Source organism: Brachyistius frenatus, unplaced genomic scaffold, assembly GCF_029030835.1.
Source record: "Brachyistius frenatus isolate BFR_SWC_R1_liver_20210118 unplaced genomic scaffold, ASM2903083v1 Contig_16, whole genome shotgun sequence".
Classification (NCBI taxonomy): domain Eukaryota; kingdom Metazoa; phylum Chordata; class Actinopteri; family Embiotocidae; genus Brachyistius; species Brachyistius frenatus.
The window spans coordinates 2,293,783-2,312,486 of NW_027210615.1; the positions used below are offsets into that span (position 1 = coordinate 2,293,783).

Consider the following 18,704-nt stretch of genomic DNA (forward strand, 5'->3'; position numbering starts at 1 on the left):
GCTTTAAGAAATTTCCCCTCGGGGATTAATAAAGTGTATAAAATCAAAAAAATCAAATCAAAATTAATGCATGTAGCTGTTGGACTCCAGCAGAGATGGGCAAAATCTTAAATTTAACAGCTGAAACAAATCCTCAAAGGGATTTGTACTGCAAATGTTTAAACTATATCCCAGAAGCAAGAAACATTGTGTGTTTCATCGTGCGGGGACTGTATGGCTGTATGTGTATGACTGGAAGCACATGGCAAAATTTCACCCTGTTAGCAGAATGTAGCACTTATTTTAAGGAAGAAATAAGGCATTAAAATCCATATAGACCTCTTGTTAATGTACACTACTTTTTTAATAGACTAAGAAGCTCCTAGGATTGAAGAGATTGCTAAACCTTTTCTGTTCTCTTTAAGACATCCTTCTTCCACCCACAAACTTGCCTCCCTTCTGCTCCAAGTCAGGCCCAGCAGGGAAAGCTTACCTTTAGCTATAAAGCTCAGGTGCTGGGTTTGAGCTTGTGCAGCTGTCGACTCCTATCTCTCTGCCTGTGTTGGTGCTGGAGAGGATACTCCAGGGTGCATTGGAGAGGGTAGGGAGATTAGATACAGAGTGCTGATATCTCCCGTCTCTCTCTCTCCCTCTCTCCCCGCTACGTCTCTACGCCGCTGCCTGGCCCAGGAGAATAGGCTGGTGGAGGCAGCTTTTAAAGAGGCAGAGGAAGAAGGATACTCCCTGTTGTGATTTTCTGCGGGCCTGTTTCTTTCATTTTGCCGCTCCTCTTCCATCTGACTTCACCTTCACCTCTTATGCTTTCTTCTTTGAAACTAGTCTCCCTGCCATGGCTGCACTGCTGCAGAAAATACTGCGTAGCAAAAGGGAAAACAATGTTGTGCTTTACTTTATGAATAAAAAGGGGGGGGGGTGTGTTGCTCGGCTGTTTAGTAGTCTGAGCACTGAGCATTTTGTTGTATTGTTGAAAACACGGCTGTATCTCAACACCTTGCACAGCGGTTTTCTGTGTCTATTGGGAGCTGCTATAGATTCACCTTGGAGATGGCTTTATTGATCGCTCTGCCTCTCTGGGTGAGCTACACACACATCAAATTCATTGACTGATTGTTTGGCCAGGTGTTTTAATTGCTGTGTTTTCGTACACTGTGATGGTGGAAGCGGGGAGATTGAGCCTTTGGGGAGCAACAGACGTGTGGGGAGAAATACTGCAGGGCTCACAGCAGCCGACACGAGGTAGGCTTAAAAACCACTCTTCATACAGGCATGTGCACAATATATGTAGCTGTGTAAATTAGGGACCGATTATAGTAATAAACAGGAGGGATACTACAGTGAATGTTGCTAATAAAGAATGAGCCATGCAACGTATGTCATCCAAAAGCTTCAGCATCAGGCTGCCTTTAGGTCATGATATTTTTTTGTTGACTCTTTTAAAGACCTTAGTTTTATGTGTGTGTGTGTGTGTGTGTGTGTGTGTGTGTGTGTGTGTGTGTGTGTGTGTGTGTGTGTGTGTGTGTGTGTGTGTGTGTGTGTGTGTGTGTGTGTGTGTGTGTGTGTGTGTGTGTGTGTGTGCGTGCGTGCGTGCGTGCGTGCGTGCGCGTGTGTGATTTTGATCATGCAGTAAGGCCGGCCTGCTTGGTTTGTTACAGTCTTTTGCAGGGATTTTGAATAACAGGGCTCGCCTCCCTACATGCAAATGTTCCACCATAACAACTTCCCCCTTGACACTATTTGCCAGGAGCGCTGTTGCTGCATCCTGGGCTTAGTAACGCCCAAGATGATTGTGATTGGTTGAAAGAAATCCAAACAAGCTCGAACATTATTTCCAATGTAGAAGAATGATATGTGGATATGGACAGAACATTCACCAATAGTAGCACATGACTCGTCAGTGTGTAACAATAACTACTGGCTGGCCTGTTGTGAAATTGTGTCCATTCACGTTCCCCAGAGGATGAACTCTACTGACATGAATGATCCACTGACCATGAGGTTGACGTCCTTCTTTTTATCGTGAAAACGATGAATGGATTGCATTGATGCGATGAAATCTGGAACAAATATCCATCACACTTGGAGAATGAATCATAGCAGGGTGCATCTGAATTGCTGGAGGTTTCCATTAGCTGTGTTGAGGCTTCCCTTGGGCTTCCATCTGTTGTGTTTTATGAGCCACTAGTTTCAGATGGTCTTGATGAATTGTTGCTTGGATATTATCTTATCTTATTTGTTTTTATTTGGTGCAGGTTTTGTTTTTGCCAGTGTGCTTTTAGTCAGTTGGCCTGAAAAGTCCCAATATCACACCAAAGCGTGTAAGACAACCGTCAGATTGGACTTGGTGCGACACAACTACTTTCGGAAAAGATCATGGTTTGGGTTAAAATAAGCAATTCTTTGGAAGTAACTTTATATGTATCACATGTTACTTAACGTTGTTATGACCTCCATTTTTGACCCTGGTCATACATGCGTGTACTGTCACGCCCAGGAGAGGCAAATCTGATGGGTGTATTACACACTTTGGCTCGAAAAGTGTTTTTAAAAGCAATTTGGGCATTTTTCAGTTTTTTTACTCTGATGTGCTTTATCAGATAAATCTATCGCTATTTATATGTTGTGAACAATTTCATGTTATGTGTAAGGGCAAACAAATACTACAAACTAAGCACTTGTACTGCAGCACACTGAGGTTTTTCTTTAAAATGGTGAATTCGTACCTCACATCAAGTACTTGTTGAATAAATGGTCTTGTTGGATGGATACTTTTGCCTTATGGGCATTTGACACATGTAATGCATTCGATACATGTAATGTGTAAGGAAAAAACGTCACACTGGCAACTAAACATACTTGAAGTTTGAGCATTTTGAATATGCAAACAATATGTGCAGCAAAATAATCTCAACTTGATGTTCCTCCAACCGACCAGTGACCACACATACAGCCACTATCTAGGGATTATTTTGTCATGTGTGTTTAAAACAACATTTGGTTCTGTATGGCTACACATCATGTTCATTTTATCATAATTAAAGCTTGTAGCATTAATAAATAGATGACTAAAAATACCTATTTCTTCTTAATGTCATCTGTTATTAAGTTAGACACTGTATGCAGGCAGTGCACCATTTACAAACCCTCATGAACACCAAGGAATGGCTCATAAACACTGTGGCATTTACACATGGCTCTTTAAACCTTTGTATCATCCATCACTGTTTTATGGCTAGTTAGCTCAGCTCCTGCTGCACTGACCACACACCCCACAGGGGATCTTCATCGAGGCTTGTAAAAATCATTACACACCTCGCCGTGATGTGTCCTGTTAGAACTTCAAGAAGTGTAAATACTCTGCGTGAATATGGACACGTTATATTTTTGAGGATGCATTTTTTTGTTCATGGTGAACAGCAAGACATTTATGTTGATGGATGACAAGTGTTACATGACTGTTGCACTTGTCTTTCGCCACATATGGGCACACAGAAGCAGATGAATTCTGTATTTAAATGGAAAGTTCACTTGATCTTCTCATATTCGTCTCTCAGATTGACAAATTCAGATTATCTTCACCACTTTGAGAGTCCATGTTAAATCCATTACAAATAGCTGGATGTGGTTGGACTGAATGCTTTTTCACACGTTAGAGAGGCTGTAAAGTTGGCTTTGCAGCAAAAAGCTGGCTGCTTTTTAAAAAGGTCTTTATTCATAATGTTTTGAAATGGTGTCTCTCAATTCCCCTAAACCCAAACTATTTTACATGTATTATGCTGTGGAAACACTTTATTTCATTCTGTTGTTTGGACTGCTGATGAAAGTTGTGAAGTATTGTAGACTCATGAATAGGCAAGAGGCACAGCAAATTCCAACTGTGCCTCTCCGCAATGAATTCTTTTGTGGTTTCTCATTAGTGAATCTTCAAAAAAAAACTCAAACATGTTCCAAAGAGACGAAACAGTCTCGCGGATTCTGCTTGCTCAGACTGGTTTGTCTTTGCGTTTGCTTAGGCTTAAGGCTCCAGGCAGGTTCTCTGTGTAACTGATGGCAGCTGTTTACCACCGAACTGTTTAGAAGCTCATTATTAGAGCATGAAGCTTGTTATGAGGCCATGTGAGAGACTCGTTACTCACTAATTATTTCTGAAGAGCTGCCTGGCATGTTGAGATGGAAATGAAAAGAGAGAAGAGCAGAGAGACATGCAGTGCAGCAGGAAGACGAATGCTCTGTTGCAGAGTGAGAGGTTACATGTGTCAGACATTTTTACTGTGGGTCTTAACCTACAGGGAGGCCCAGTTTGGTTGACTCTTTTTGAGTTTCAAGTCAAGATTGTGACTCTATGTTGTGTTGTGTGGTACATAGTCTTTCAATCACAGTGCATGAGTTGTTATTAAGTCCATTTGGCAATCACCATGTCATCACCCATTGGTTTGTGAACATGCTGTTGTAAAGCCTCCAGTCTGGCATTTTGGCCGTCGCCATCTTTAATTTTTGGACCCAGTAGTGACCATATGGGAGGGGAGAGGCGAAAGTGGTGGATCTTACTGACAACCAGAGGACACTACGTCCCACCCACCTGTACCAGCAACTTGACCGCAACTCAGGCAAATCAATCAAAGCAGACACACCAACAAACCTCCCCTTGAGGCCTAGTATCTAATTAATTATGGAATTATTTTCAGAAGTACCCCAAAAACACTGATCAGAAGAAGGGAATTTAGTTCATTATGGCATAATTAGTGGTGGAATACAATTATTGACTTTGTATTTCATCAGAGAAGATGATGCTTTAAATGTTTTTTTTAAACCAAAGTATTGCACTTCAAGACACCTTAGCTTCACTTTTCAAACCCATGGTTTTCCACTTGGATAATCACGACTCCTCAAAAGATGAATATAACAATTACAAATTATCATTGAGGGGAAACAGAAAGATCAAATATTTTGTAAAACAAATGTATGTTAATTTTTTTGTTCATTTAGTAAAGTATTGGCCATTCAAATGAAATGTGTTGAACGGCTCCCCCTGCTAATGATGTACAACAATGTGATGATGGGTCACATTAAGACATGGCCTCATTTAAGAGATTTCAATCAAAAAAAGATCGGGAACAGCTGGTTCAGAATAATTCTGACACCCATTTATTAGTAATTTACAAAGTAAAAATGCCAAACATTGACTGTTAGCTTTGAATTGTTAGAATATTAAACTTTTATCCTTGTTAGTGGATTTTCTTTTTGTTTAGTCCTGTTCTTGGACAAAACCAGTAATTTTAAGACATCCCCTTGGCGCCTGAGAAACTGTGAAGGACATTTTTAGACTTATAAGCTAGGTTAGAAACCTCACAGCAGTACAAATGAGACAGGTTAGAAACCAGAATGTTAAAGCTACAGTGAATTAAAAAAAAAAAAAAAAATCCTTGACTTGTAAATATTAGTTCAGAAGTGGGCACACAGTGAATGATTTTATCAATAATGCTTATTTCAACGTTATTTAACCTATATCCTGTGTGTTTACTTTACGCTTCTAAATATCACCTACAGTGCTTTTACAAAGGGGATCCACAAATGACAACATGAGAAACTGTTACATTACTGTTCGCTCGTTAATAATTTGTTCAACCCTGTAAGATCAGTTAATGAGTTTGGATAAACAAAACAGTTAATAGGCTGCTGTTTCGGAGGTGGAAATCTTTTCAACTTGAGCAGAGAACGCGCGTCATAGTTTGTTGCAAATTCTTGGGGAACAGAAAGAAGTATCAGGGAGCCAAATCTGGCAAGTAAGGGTGGTGGAGAGCTACGATTGTGTTGTTGTGAGAGATAAACTTGTGCGTTTTCAATACACTGTAAGTGGGTTAGTTGTCATGTTGGAGAACTAAAGTGCCATCGCGCCACAGTTCAGGTCGTTAGCCCTGAAATTCTTCACTTAAACACCTCAGGACGTCATAGTAGAACTCAGTGTTTACAGTCTGACCCTGGGGGACAAATTCATGGTCCACAACCCTGCAAACCCACCTGGTCGTGCTCCTGACCTGATGCGCCTTTTTCGGTTTTGGACAGTGACTTTATGCCCCTCGGACACACGGGTGTCACTCAAAACACCTCTCCAGGCTCATTGCTTCAGTGCCGTAGGCTCTCTGAAGCATTTTAAAACTCTCCATATCCAATTACCAAAGTTTGACACAAACTGTGTGCCCTCGGGTCATGTCCACGGAAAGATTGCAGAAGCACCCGTACCACTGCTCACAATAACACGTGTAAGTCAGGTGCTGATTTTGATCAAGTGACGGAACGTGGCGTCTTTACTCACAAAGGTTATAGCTTCTCTGTTGCACACAGAAGCAGTGTCTCAGCTTTCTGATCCACCGTCGCACCAATGATGACAATAAGAGTTTGGCCATAAAATGAAAACAAGGATCTAAAACAAGACTAAATAGGCTTTGTAGAAATGAGGTTGCAGAATAGTGTAATGATTCTCTGTGCTTTGTCAACAATGAGAAGCCACTTTCACATTACACATAATTATCTGATCTATTTTAATATTTAAAAAAAACAACGTTTAAATTCCTCTTGATTTTATCCACGTCTTCCCTGATGATGCATTTAAATCTATAAAAAGAACTGAAACAGACACAAATCATGAAATCTATTCAGTAGCTGGTGATGTTCAGTACACACAGTATATATATCACTCGCAGCAGCCATACGCTGTGGCAGCAGTTAAAGGAAGTGGGGAGCTGTGTGTTATTGTCCCAAGAGTGTCTCCGTTTCCAGACTGTTGACGTTGTAACCGACAGTCTGGCTGTCATCAACATGTTAGCTCTCTAAATGTCAGTTCCTCCACTGTCTCAGGGCCCGTCCTCTATTACAATATTTTGCTCCTGTTCTCCACTTGTCTCTTTTATCTGTCCTTATTTTTTTTTTCATGATTCGCTTTGCAACTTACACATTTTATACAGTCCAAGCATTCTTTTATTGAGAGTAGATCTACTTCTATACAGTGTATACACACACTCATTAATGTGTGCTAATGTTGCATATAAGAGCAATGTATGTAACTTGCAACAGCAAAGGCTTATGGGTACTTTTTTAACCCCTCTCTCCACATTACACTGTTTAAAAATTGGTAGTGGATGATTTTGTCAACCATTCAATGACATTCAAACAAACTCAGTGAGGATTAAAGTTGACGCAGCAGCAGAAATTATGGAAAAAAATACAATACAATTTTGATTGTATAACCGTTACGTCGTCCGCATAATTTGCAGACAGCGGTTTTGCTGTGATTTGGGCTATATTTACACGTAGAATAATCACTCAGACGGAAGGTTAAAAGTGACAGAAAGAGGCCGCACACACGCCGTTTCATGCAGGTGGTGGGTTGCCAGGTTGCCGTGACATTTGGGTTAAGATTGTATATAATATTTGGGTTGTGTGTTTATATTGTGTTTTATAGCCTTACAGAAAAACGACAGGAATTTCACGTGCAAGAACTCACATGACCACATGACATATGTATTTTGCCCATGGGAAACATGAGTCATATGTGAGCACATGTATCCCATTTGGAAAACATGAAGAACTTGTGTGTTTTTTCTCTGAGGGTAGACAATCTGGCAATAAGGCTAACATCAGACAAATTTACAAAACGTATGAATCCGTGTATGATGATTATCCAAAGTACGTTTGAGGACCATACAAATAATGTATGTCCTAGCAGAAACATCAAAACGGGAGTGCGCCGGGAGAATATGGTAGAAACCTGGGAAAAACTAGACTGTTGGCATCTATGAGAGAGAGAAACCAAAACACTCCCCACTTCAGCACTTGTACTTTGCCGTAGTCTGCTGGGGGAGCAGCACTGGAGCCGGCGACACCAACAGACTTAACAAACTGGTTAAGATGGTCGGCTCCATCATTGGCTACAAACTGGACAGCCTGGAAAAGGTGGTGGAGAGGAGGACGCTGAGGAAACTATTATCCATATTGGATAATCCTGACCACCCTCTCCACCACCTGCTGCAGGGACAGAGGAGGACTTTCTCCAATAGACTCCTGCAGCTCCGCTGTCACAAGGACAGATACAGGAGATCATTCCTGATACAGGAGATCATTCCTGCCCACTGCAATAAGACTGTACAATAACTCACCTCTGGCAAAATCCATCACACAACAATGACACCCTTGCACTGTTGTTTAGTTTAGTTTATTTATTATTATTATATTTTATTTTATTGTATAGAATATGCATTTAAAAAATATTATATTCAGTATTTTTGCCCTGTAGATGCTGCTGGAATGTAAAAATATCCCTCTGAGAGATTAATAAAGTATCTATCTATCTATCTATCTATCTATCTATCTATCTATCTATCTATCTATCTATCTATCTATCTATCTATCTATCTATCTATCTATCTATCTATCTATCTATCTATCTATCTATCTATCTATCTATCTATCTATCTATCTATCTATCTATCTATCTATCTATCTATCTATCTATCTATCTATCTATCTATCTATCTATCTATCTATCTATCTATCTATCTATCTATCTATCTATCTATCTATCTATCTATCTATCTATCTATCTATCTATCTATCTATCTATCTATCTATCTATCATTTGGTGAAAGTGGAGAGAAAAAACTCCCTTTTAACAGGTCTGCATTGACTGATACGCGTTATACTAAAATAAGATTCAGGTCATATCAAAAGGATTGAACCAAATCAAATCAAATTGTTCTATGTCTGCCACACTTAGCTGGTCCTTCACTGTTACTAATAACTTTTCTTTTTGGTATTCATATATTGCTTACACTCTCTTGACGTGAGCCTCTTCGCTCGCCTGCTGTTGCTCTGAGACACGTGTGGTGAAACAAGACATGCTTTAAGCACATTCATCTCATACTGCTTTGTACTACAGCAGCTTCGTTGTTATTCTGAACCCTCTGCTCTCATTGTGTTTTTGTGAGGAAGTAATCGCTGAGTGATGATGTGGTAATCATTTCTTGTGCAGAGGTGGCACCTTTGTTGTGTTGAATTACAGGAAAAAAAATGACTCGTCCTTGGTGTTCTGGCTGAACCCTCTGGCGCAGGAAGCCATGTTCTCCTTTTAACCTTTTTCATTTGATTAAGAGGGAAAACAGGGTTTGACCTGCGCCGTGGGGAGGCAGGCCAGCAGCTGGGATTTGGGCCAAAACAGCAGGAAACTGAGCTCAAGTGGAGGAGCTGGCAAAGCCAAGGGTGGCGAAGGTCCCTGCACGCACACACACGCACACACAAACACGCACCCACACCCAGACACACACACAGATATATATATATATATATATATATATATGTATGTCATTGTCAGTGCGAAAATGAATGCACATGCAGGAAATATGAATACAAATGCGTGTGTTCACTACTCAGATTACATACTGAGACCTATTGTACATGTGCTATTGTGTGACACACTAACTGCAGATAGAATACTGAAGCATTATTATATTATGGACAAAAACATACGTAGGCATAAGAACAAGTACATCTATGTACCATACAACACACATTGTCAAGCAAACACATACCATGATTATATATGTGTTGCAAATGCTTTCTGCAGCTCCACTCACCATTTTAGTCTCTTTTTAGCTCATTTTTGGGGTTTTATGTCTGTGAAGCTGTCAGTTAAGAAGCTCCAAATCTTTGCTCAAAAGACAATATTAAAAGCTAGTTGATATTTTCCTCAGGAGGTGTTGGAAACCAAGGCAGAGCTGTAAGGAGTATTATATATTGTAGTTTAAAACACAATCCCAGTGGATAACTTCAACTTTTTTCCTTGAGATTTGCACTGTTTGTGAATGTGTTTGTAGCAACACCTACAATATTTAAACATCAGTTTTCTTTTGGGCCACCTCAGGCTGCTTACTTGTGTTGAAAACTGTGTGTAAAGTTGTGGATTGTCAGTCAGTATCATCCTGTGAATATGTTGATATAGCTGAACTCCAGTGGTTTATTTTCCAATCTTACTACAGTGATGTTTACTCCTGGGTGTGTCAGTACGTCTTGACATCATGGATGTGATTGCAGGTGCAAAAGAGCACACTTCTGACAACAGTGTAAACAAATGCAAATCAGGCTTGAAACGTTTTTACCAGGGAAGGCAAAGAAAAAAAAAATGCTTTCTAGCTTTTTAGTGTCAAGTGTAAAGCTTCTCTTTAGAGCAGGCACACAATCCTAATTCGTTTTCTAGTTAATTACTGAGTTGGTAGTTGTGATTTGCTGAAGGCACATTACACATTGCTGGTGCATTAGCAGCAAACAGCAATGTTATGCTTCATATCAGAGGGCAGAGTCACCAAAATCCTGATAATACATGCCAAATTCAAACCATGTATCACTGAAAACTTTAGCGCTTACAAAGTTTCCATCTGCTAGTCTTAGATATGACTGAGCACTTACTGTATGATGCTAATGGTAGAGATTCTCACATATTTCCAACACGAATTTCTGAAACCTTATTTAAAATCTACAGTAATCAGTGAGATGTTTGTCTGAACAGCAGTACTCACAGGGAACATCTTGTAAGTTTGTGGCTGCAGATTTGATTGCGTCCTTTGTCCTGAAGCATCCTTGAAAAAGATTAAACTCCAGCCAGCTCCGAAGCTGCTGTTCTTGCTGAGCCTGACCTTCGAAGAGCACAGGGAAAGTGAATTTCCTTCAATACCATACAGTGCTCTGCCCACGTTTAAAGCATTTCAGATGTTTGCATTCATGCCATCATGCAAAATATCATCAAAGAGCTGTCTGATCTGTCCACATTCATTCGATTGCACGACAAAGACATCAGAGGTTTTAATAAAATTTAGAAGCTGAAGTTACATTTTTGTTTTGGCCATTCAGCAGACTTCTAATAGATGAAAAACAAAAAACAATTTACCACGTAATGTTTGAGTGATGCAGCATATAACAGATATCCATTTGGGAGTATTAACTAAATTAGTGTTGTAATAAAACATAATTATATTTCGCAGAACTGTATTTGAACAACACAGCAAAATATACCCATCTCTTTCCCAGAGTGTAACAGGATGCACATACATCAGCTTAATTACTATTATAATAGGTAGTGATTCACATTACACTGCAGCCACTTCCTCACATGTTATGAAGCCATTTCAAAGAGCTCAAAAAGCTCTTGAGAGTACTGTGCGCAGGGCGATGCACCACCAGCCATCTCGCACGCCGAACAGCATTGACATTCAGAGGCTGATGCCGCCAGCTGCCCGATCATGATGGATTCAGATGGAGAGCAGAAAAGGCACGGAGGGACTCAGTGTTGCCGGAGCCCTGATGTATAAAAAAAACTCTGAGTGTTGCAGCAGTGCGTTGTGGCGCTGAGAGGCAGTGAGTCTGGGTTATATGAGCAAAATGCATAGAAGCAAATGCATGACTGACTGGTCTCTCAATATCCTTGTTAGGCAGCTGTGAAATGACGTATGAGCGCTGGCAGAGTGATATATTTGAGTGTTTTGGAGGCATGGAAGAGCAGAAAGGGAGAAGTGAGCAGCTGAAAAGTTTTGTGTGTGTATACTCTGCATGCATTTGAAAATATGGGGGCTTCAATTCACTGTAGTGGAAGTCTTTGGCGGTCCTCCATTGATCATTGTTGACATCTCTGCTGCCACAGATACTGCAAGCATTAAACTGAAATAAGCATAATAAGCACATGACAACTTGATCTGCTTGCTAACCTTGTGGCAGGGACATAAAATAGGAGTTAATTCTGTCACAGCCTCCAATCAATGATTACAACAGGGCCAACAAACAACACCGGGGTAAGATGTGTCTTTTATGATGCCGTCTTCAAACAGATTTGAACCACAGGGTCTCATTTTCTGTTCCTGTACATGTTAAATACAAAAGATACAACGTGTGGATATGCAGGATTTGAGGAGGAGTAACATTGACCAAGCTGGGATGAGAAATTAAGTGACAAATAACAAACAATACTTTTTCTATTGGTATTCACTTTTTTAATGGGTAATAGAGTAGCATTAATCGGTCGTATCTGTTGTTGTTGTTGTAAAGTTTGAGGACATTGTCAGGTTGCTGTGTAGAAGAGCATGGATTAGAGTTCGGTTGGGAGGGTTATGTTATCACACACATATTCAAAATCTGAGCCTGTCGGTGGCACAAACAAGTGGACTTACACTGACGGGGCAAAAAAAATGGTTGTCCCCACTGGTCCTCTCTGTAGAGTGCAATCTCACTGTGAAAAAAGAATACCTCATGGAATTGTCTAGTCCCCAAATACAAGACGACCCACAAACCTCACACCCAGAAAGAATATTATTTCCAGACGTAGAAAACTGTCAACAACAGTTTTGCCTTTTATTAATCTTAGGCACTGCTCCAAAGTCTTCTAAAGGTTGAAAAAAAAAAAAAAAAAACATGCGATGTTGCAGATTTATGTTTTGTTTCACAATGACTATAAAAGTGGACGTAGCTTTTTTATCAGAAACATGAGACCAATGCGGAAGTGTCTTAAACTGCAATACAACCGAGACCCGCTAGGGGGTTGGGTCCAAAAATGCTGTGGCTCCATAGACTCCCATTCAACTTCTCTCATGAAAGTCAATACCTTTTTTCCACAAGTCAATTTGATGGCGTTTGCTAAGGTTACTCCTTTTTATTCATTTTCTGGCGCTCCATCTAAAAATAATCCCATCATTAATTAGATATTAGGCCTCAAATAGCAGCGTTTTGGGGGGGCGTGTCTGTTTGATTGACAGAACTGTGGTACAGTCAGGTTTCTGCTTATGGTGGGTGGGGCATAGTGTCCTCCTCAGCTCATCCAAATATGGTCACTTCTGGCTCCCAAGATAGCAAGATAATAATGGCCAAAAACTTCAGCGTTCACAAACCAATAGTTGATGTCACTGACGGCTGCGACTTGTTTTCTTCACACAGCAGTCTCCTTAATCAGAACTTTCAGGTGTAACATCTGCCCTGTTGACATGTACATGATGGAAATTAGTCAACAGTTTAAAAGATTGTTTTTCATGTGAAACCACAGAATTTTCAGGTGGGTGTATCAGAATTCTGCAAAATATTGCAAAGGCTAAAATGGGACCTTTAAACAGAACATAAACAACTTCCATCCTTTCTGTCTGATATGTTGGCATTTTGAAAGGTGTCACCTTTCAAAATGCCAACATATCAGATCTCTCTCGCCACCGTATGTGCAAACAGGCTATTAAGTGGAGTAAGATGGAAGTTTAGGTAAGACGATGCCACAAAGGAACATATCCTGCTCTCCTTTTATCACAACTGTAATTACCACATTCCATTTCTCAACGAAATAAACGATAACAGGCGCCCCTGCAGCTCTCTCCGCCCACAGCTATCTGCTACCTCACACACCGTCCTCCGCCTTCCTCCTCTTTTCCTGCTCCCCCCTCTCTCTGTCACACACACACATAGAGTCTCATAAGAATTCCTTTTTTTAATTTTTTTTTTTATCTTCCAATATATTAGTCTCTCACAAACACACACAGCCTTGCTCTCCTAAACCCTTGCTCATTAATTCAATCTCTGGTGATAATTTATGTTCCCGATCATCACACAAACACTCTCTTTTTCTCAGACTCATGAACACTCCCTTTCTCATTAATTTGTTCTGTTCGTCTCCCCGTTCACCCGTGATAAATGGGTTAACACGGAGTCTGGCGTGGCCGTCGTACTGTAGCGTTTGAGCCCTGACTTACAGCAGTTCCACTGTTTTATCTCGCTGATAATGATAATGCCTCAGGGTGAGGAGACCCAACTCATCGCAGCCTTTTATGGCCTCAACAGTGACTGTGGATATTAGAAATGACTATTAGGAAGAGATACAGCATTAGAGAGCCACATGTTTGAACCATTGTTATAACAGAATCAGTGGAATATGGAGATTTGCAGAATGGTAGATAAATAAATTTGACGTGATAATAAGTGCGATTTTCTTCAAATTTTTGACGAATTTACAGTAAAAGTGTTTTTTTAAGTATCAAACCGGTATGGAAGTTATTAAAATTCAGAAAAAAATGTTTTACTGGAAGAAACAGACTGCACATCATGCGCTCAGATTAGCATCTGATGGGTGGATTTTGTAAATTGCTGGGAGAGAATTATCACTCCTGCATTATAATATACTGCTGATGACTATCTCATTTTCCTGTGGTCTCCAAATGTGGGACGCATTAGGCCCAAAAAAAAAAAATGAAAAAAAAGTGCAGGGATTGTACGTTGTGGGCTTCCTAAGTGGGGGAAAGACAGATTATCATTGCTAAGAGCAACTTCAGAGGCTCTATCTCTTACACAGCAGTTTTTATGTTTCAGCTTTGAATATTATCTACAAGAGAGAGGCTGTGGGCATTGTTGCTGGCTCTGGCAGCGTAATGTCAAATCGATACCTGGTGCGTTTCGGGTTTCACAAATGAAAAATACAAGCAGATTTGATCAATGTACAAGAGGGATGTATGACTTGAGGCTTGTACCGCTCTCGTAATACAAGAACGATCCATAGCCGCAGCCTCATTGGTTGAACAGGCGAGATTAATCTATGGAGCAAGATGAAAATCGGCACTTAGTTGGCAGAGGTTTGACTCAATCTTATTGACTGAATAAGCCAGACAAATCTATAAGTGTAGGGCACTTGGTAAAGGTTAAGAAATCTTGAAGTTTGTAGAAGGACTCGCTTTTGAATTTCTCCATAATTAAAAACACAGACAGTCCTCTGAAGTGTCTCTCTTCTGTCAGGAAGACGCTCACAGGGACGGATACACACTGCAGTAACATTCAGTAGTTGCCTGGACTTCAAATTGTGGTGCTGATTTCAGTTTGGAAAAAACCCTCTTCATCTGTGTTACAGGATTTCCCAGGAGGGAAAAACACTTCTGATCCAGTCGTTTAAAAGAAAATTTCCTTTTTGAAGAGCAGAAAATATTGTGACAGTCACAGTTTTGAAAGTACCAAAGTGATACACTGTATGAGGCAGTAATTATCTTTCATTAAAAAACAGACTTTGGTCAGTGCCATCCACATCTGATATCAGGAAGATGCGCCCGTGCTCTGATTTTCTTTACACATTTTTTTTAAATAATTCATATAAAAGTTGAGAGGTGCTTTTTACAAACAAATTGTTCCTAGTGTGGTCATTCACTGGTTGGTGGGTTTCAGTGGAGCGATATGGCAAGAGCCACAAATTACCACAAACTTAAAACAAGAGGTATGTTTCACAAAGAATCTCAACTCCAGGTATTAGTAATAGTTTTTAGCATAATTAACCAAAGACAAAGATTTCACTCTTTTCAGGCTCAACCCAGGAACATTCTTATTATCTTATTAAAAGCTCATTAGACGTTTGTACAAGCTCTGTAAGGCTTCATCTTAAGCAGAGGTGCCCTCTCCTTTTCCTATGAAGGGCCAAACATGTACCTGGATGGCGGGGCATGGGCTAAAAATAAATGTGAAAATACATTCAAATTTCAAAAGATTTCATTTAAATGTGATATATTTGACAGAAAGGTATTGCTCTCAGTTTAAAAATAAAATTTCAGAACAATAAAAATAATAATTTTATGATTTTGCAGAAATTATTGTCAAAAACTATGTTCTCTTAGTGTGCCACTGCCTCGCTTGCTTATCTTGACTGGCAGCCCAAAGTCAGTGATGTAGGACCAATAACAGCGCATGAGCATCAGCAGGAGAGAGAGAGAATACTGCAACTCTTTGAAGATCAGACGTAGATCAATGTAATTTAATAGGAAAGCTAAACAGCACGATGCTGCACATTGTTGTAAAACTCATATTATGTACTTTTTAGGTGCACAAAGTTTGTGGTTCAAAGTCATTAGAGTTACGATTTAACAGCACTAAAGAATAAGGAGAATAAGCACGAGTTTGTCAAATGCTGTTTTGGGCCAAAACAAGAAAGGTGCAGGCCAAACGTGGCCCGTGGCCCTCAAATTGGACTGCTCTGATCTTAAAGCTCTGACATCCAGTCGCTAGAACCAGTTTGTTAACTGTCTCTGATTCTGTGTGTCTGTCCAGCCATGTTCACAGAGGTGCCTCACGATATGACTGCCCAGAGAGGACAGGATGTGGAGATGGCCTGCTCCTTCAGAGGGGCGGGAACACCATCCTATTCCCTGGAGATCCAGTGGTGGTACATCAGGAACCATCTCGACTGGACGGACCGGCAGCCCTGGACAACTAATGAAGTAGGTTCATAACAGGAGCTCTGACTGTCTTCTGATGTGAAATAATTAACTCCTTTACTGCCGCTGTAACTAAAGTCACCATCAACCAAAAGCCTCTCTGTTGGACTTTAACTTTTACACTCTTTACCTTCTTTTTATTTTCATTTGTTTTGGCCATCATGTATACTGTATATGTAATAATACCATTTTACTCAAAAAATCAACTAAGATCTAGAAGAATTAGCATTAACTTAGAGTCAGATTCCTTGTCAGCAAACAAATTTTAGTCCAATATTGAATGTTGCTTTAACTTTGGGTCACCAAAAAAGAAAGAAAAAAATAGCTGTTCAGCAATTTGTCTATTTCTTGGTGATGAATAGAGGAGTTGATGAGAGGCAGCCAGTCTAAACAATATACAGTAAATGAAGCTATATCAAACAAATCTACAGAAGAAACCAAAAAGCTGTATAGAGCTGCAGAGTTGGGTCACTAAAGCTCTTCAAATGCTCTTTGTTATTACTATTTTATTCAATTCATTGTTAATATAAAACATACAGATGAATGTATCTATAAAACAAAAAATACTTACCTTTGGAAAACCCCAGCTCAGTTAATCATGTTTCCTGTAATTTATCATCAAATATTACCTTCCTAGATTCAAGAGTAAGAACACAATCTGTCCATTCATGTGCCCAAGTACTTCTTCCATTTTATGTTTAGAATCTAAGTCAAACTGTATGAAAAGTAATTAAAGGTATTAAGATAAAAATCATTTTTATTTCTTAGGTGGCTCCAGAGGAGGAGATGCCGAAGGACGCTACAAAGATTAGTGTGAGTTAAGTGCTACCTGCTGTTATTTTCCTAAGAAAACCCTTCTGTTTGCCTTGGTGTTATGTGATTAGATGAGGCACAGAATGCTTCTGATTACATTTAAATTTCTTGTTCTGGATGATCCGCAGATGTTGTAGTTATACGGTGTTACACGCAAGGATCTGATTCTCACTCTCAGCGCGGCGAATGTTCCAGACGACACACTAACATGTTTCGCTTCATCCTTGATGGGTCTGTAGAATCACACGGTGTCAGCCAAAGAGCAGGCGGCGCTGGTGCTCGTCGTGGGTGGTTAAGCATCCTCCTCCAGGGGCCACGACCTGCAGTGCATCATCTTCAGATTCAAAAAAAATGCCCCTGCATTTTCATGGCTACAACTCCAAATCCCATTAATAAACAGTGAAAAACAAAAGGCTGGGAAGTCGGCAGAACTTTTAACATCTCCTCTGGTATCCTTGGAGCCTTTTAGTTACCCACCGAGGAAAATGGTTTCCCAGAAAAAGCTGAGAGGAACTTGTACGGAGTTGGACGGTCATATAGCCACTCAAAACTTTGACTTTTTGCTTCTAATTAACTGCAGAAGTGAGCAAAATTTTGGAAATACAGCCCATTACCTCCCAACCAACCAACTTTCTTGGCTAAATCTCTTTTCATTGACTTTATAGTTACAAAAATGAGCAACAAATGTTACTGTCCAATCATGGAACTGATGCAATTCACAGCGCTGCATGTATGTCCAATTAAATGCATGTAGAAATACATTGACTTGTTTCATTGTGTGTGCAGAAACATGCAAACACAAAAACACGAAGGCTCTATCCTTGCTCCCTGCAGGCTAGCTGCCGCTGCTTCACTGTAATGAAAGCACCAGTTGTAGTTTGGGTGACTGAGTGCGCGTCTATGTGTGTGTTTGTGTGGGTGGAGCCAAACACTGCAGGCTGTACAGCTGGAAAGTCATTATGAGCTCGCCGTATATAATGAATGCTGGATCGCATCCACGTAGTCAAGCAAAGATGTGGCAGGATCCTCGCATATGCAAACACAGACTCACAAATACCGAGTGTCAAGTGTTGGGTTTATACTTGGAGAGCCACACGCAAATGCAGGGGCTGTTGCCAGCACACACACACACACACACACACACACACACACACACACACACACACACACACACACACACACACACACACACACACACACACACACACACACACACACACACACACACACACACACACACACACACACACACACACACACGTCATCTGCTGGCATCATACGGAGAAAGGTGGGTGATAACTGTGGTTGTATATATATATCTCGGTGCGTCACATCTAATGATGTCCCTATAGACTCCCATCATCTCAACAGCGCTGCTCTGTGAACTTCCAAAACTTTTACCTCCAAGATGTCAGCTCCTCTTACTTTCAAGGCCACAAATAGACATTGTCAAGCAGCACCTTCGTCTGAGTGTGTGTGAGTGTGAGTGTGAGTGATGGGCTCAGAGGAGGTTTGGCTGTGGAGTGTGTTCAGGCCACTCGACTGAAATGATTTCAGCACCACTTCTACGCCACACTTCTTTACTTCTTTGTACCTCCATCACTTCACGCATCTATCTATCTAAACATAATGCTTAGC

General features: G+C 40.3%; 1 protein-coding gene across 1 annotated transcript in view; it reads left to right on the plus strand.

The window, feature by feature from the left end:
* The window catches only part of LOC138618296 (V-set and transmembrane domain-containing protein 2-like protein), a 46,326-nt gene that overhangs the window by 23,289 nt on the left and 4,333 nt on the right, over nucleotides 1–18,704 (plus strand). The window contains exons 2-3 of the mRNA XM_069693937.1: nucleotides 16,087–16,256; nucleotides 17,022–17,066. Of these exons, the coding sequence (XP_069550038.1) occupies nucleotides 16,087–16,256; nucleotides 17,022–17,066 (215 nt within the window). The remainder of the gene's footprint in view (nucleotides 1–16,086; nucleotides 16,257–17,021; nucleotides 17,067–18,704) is intronic.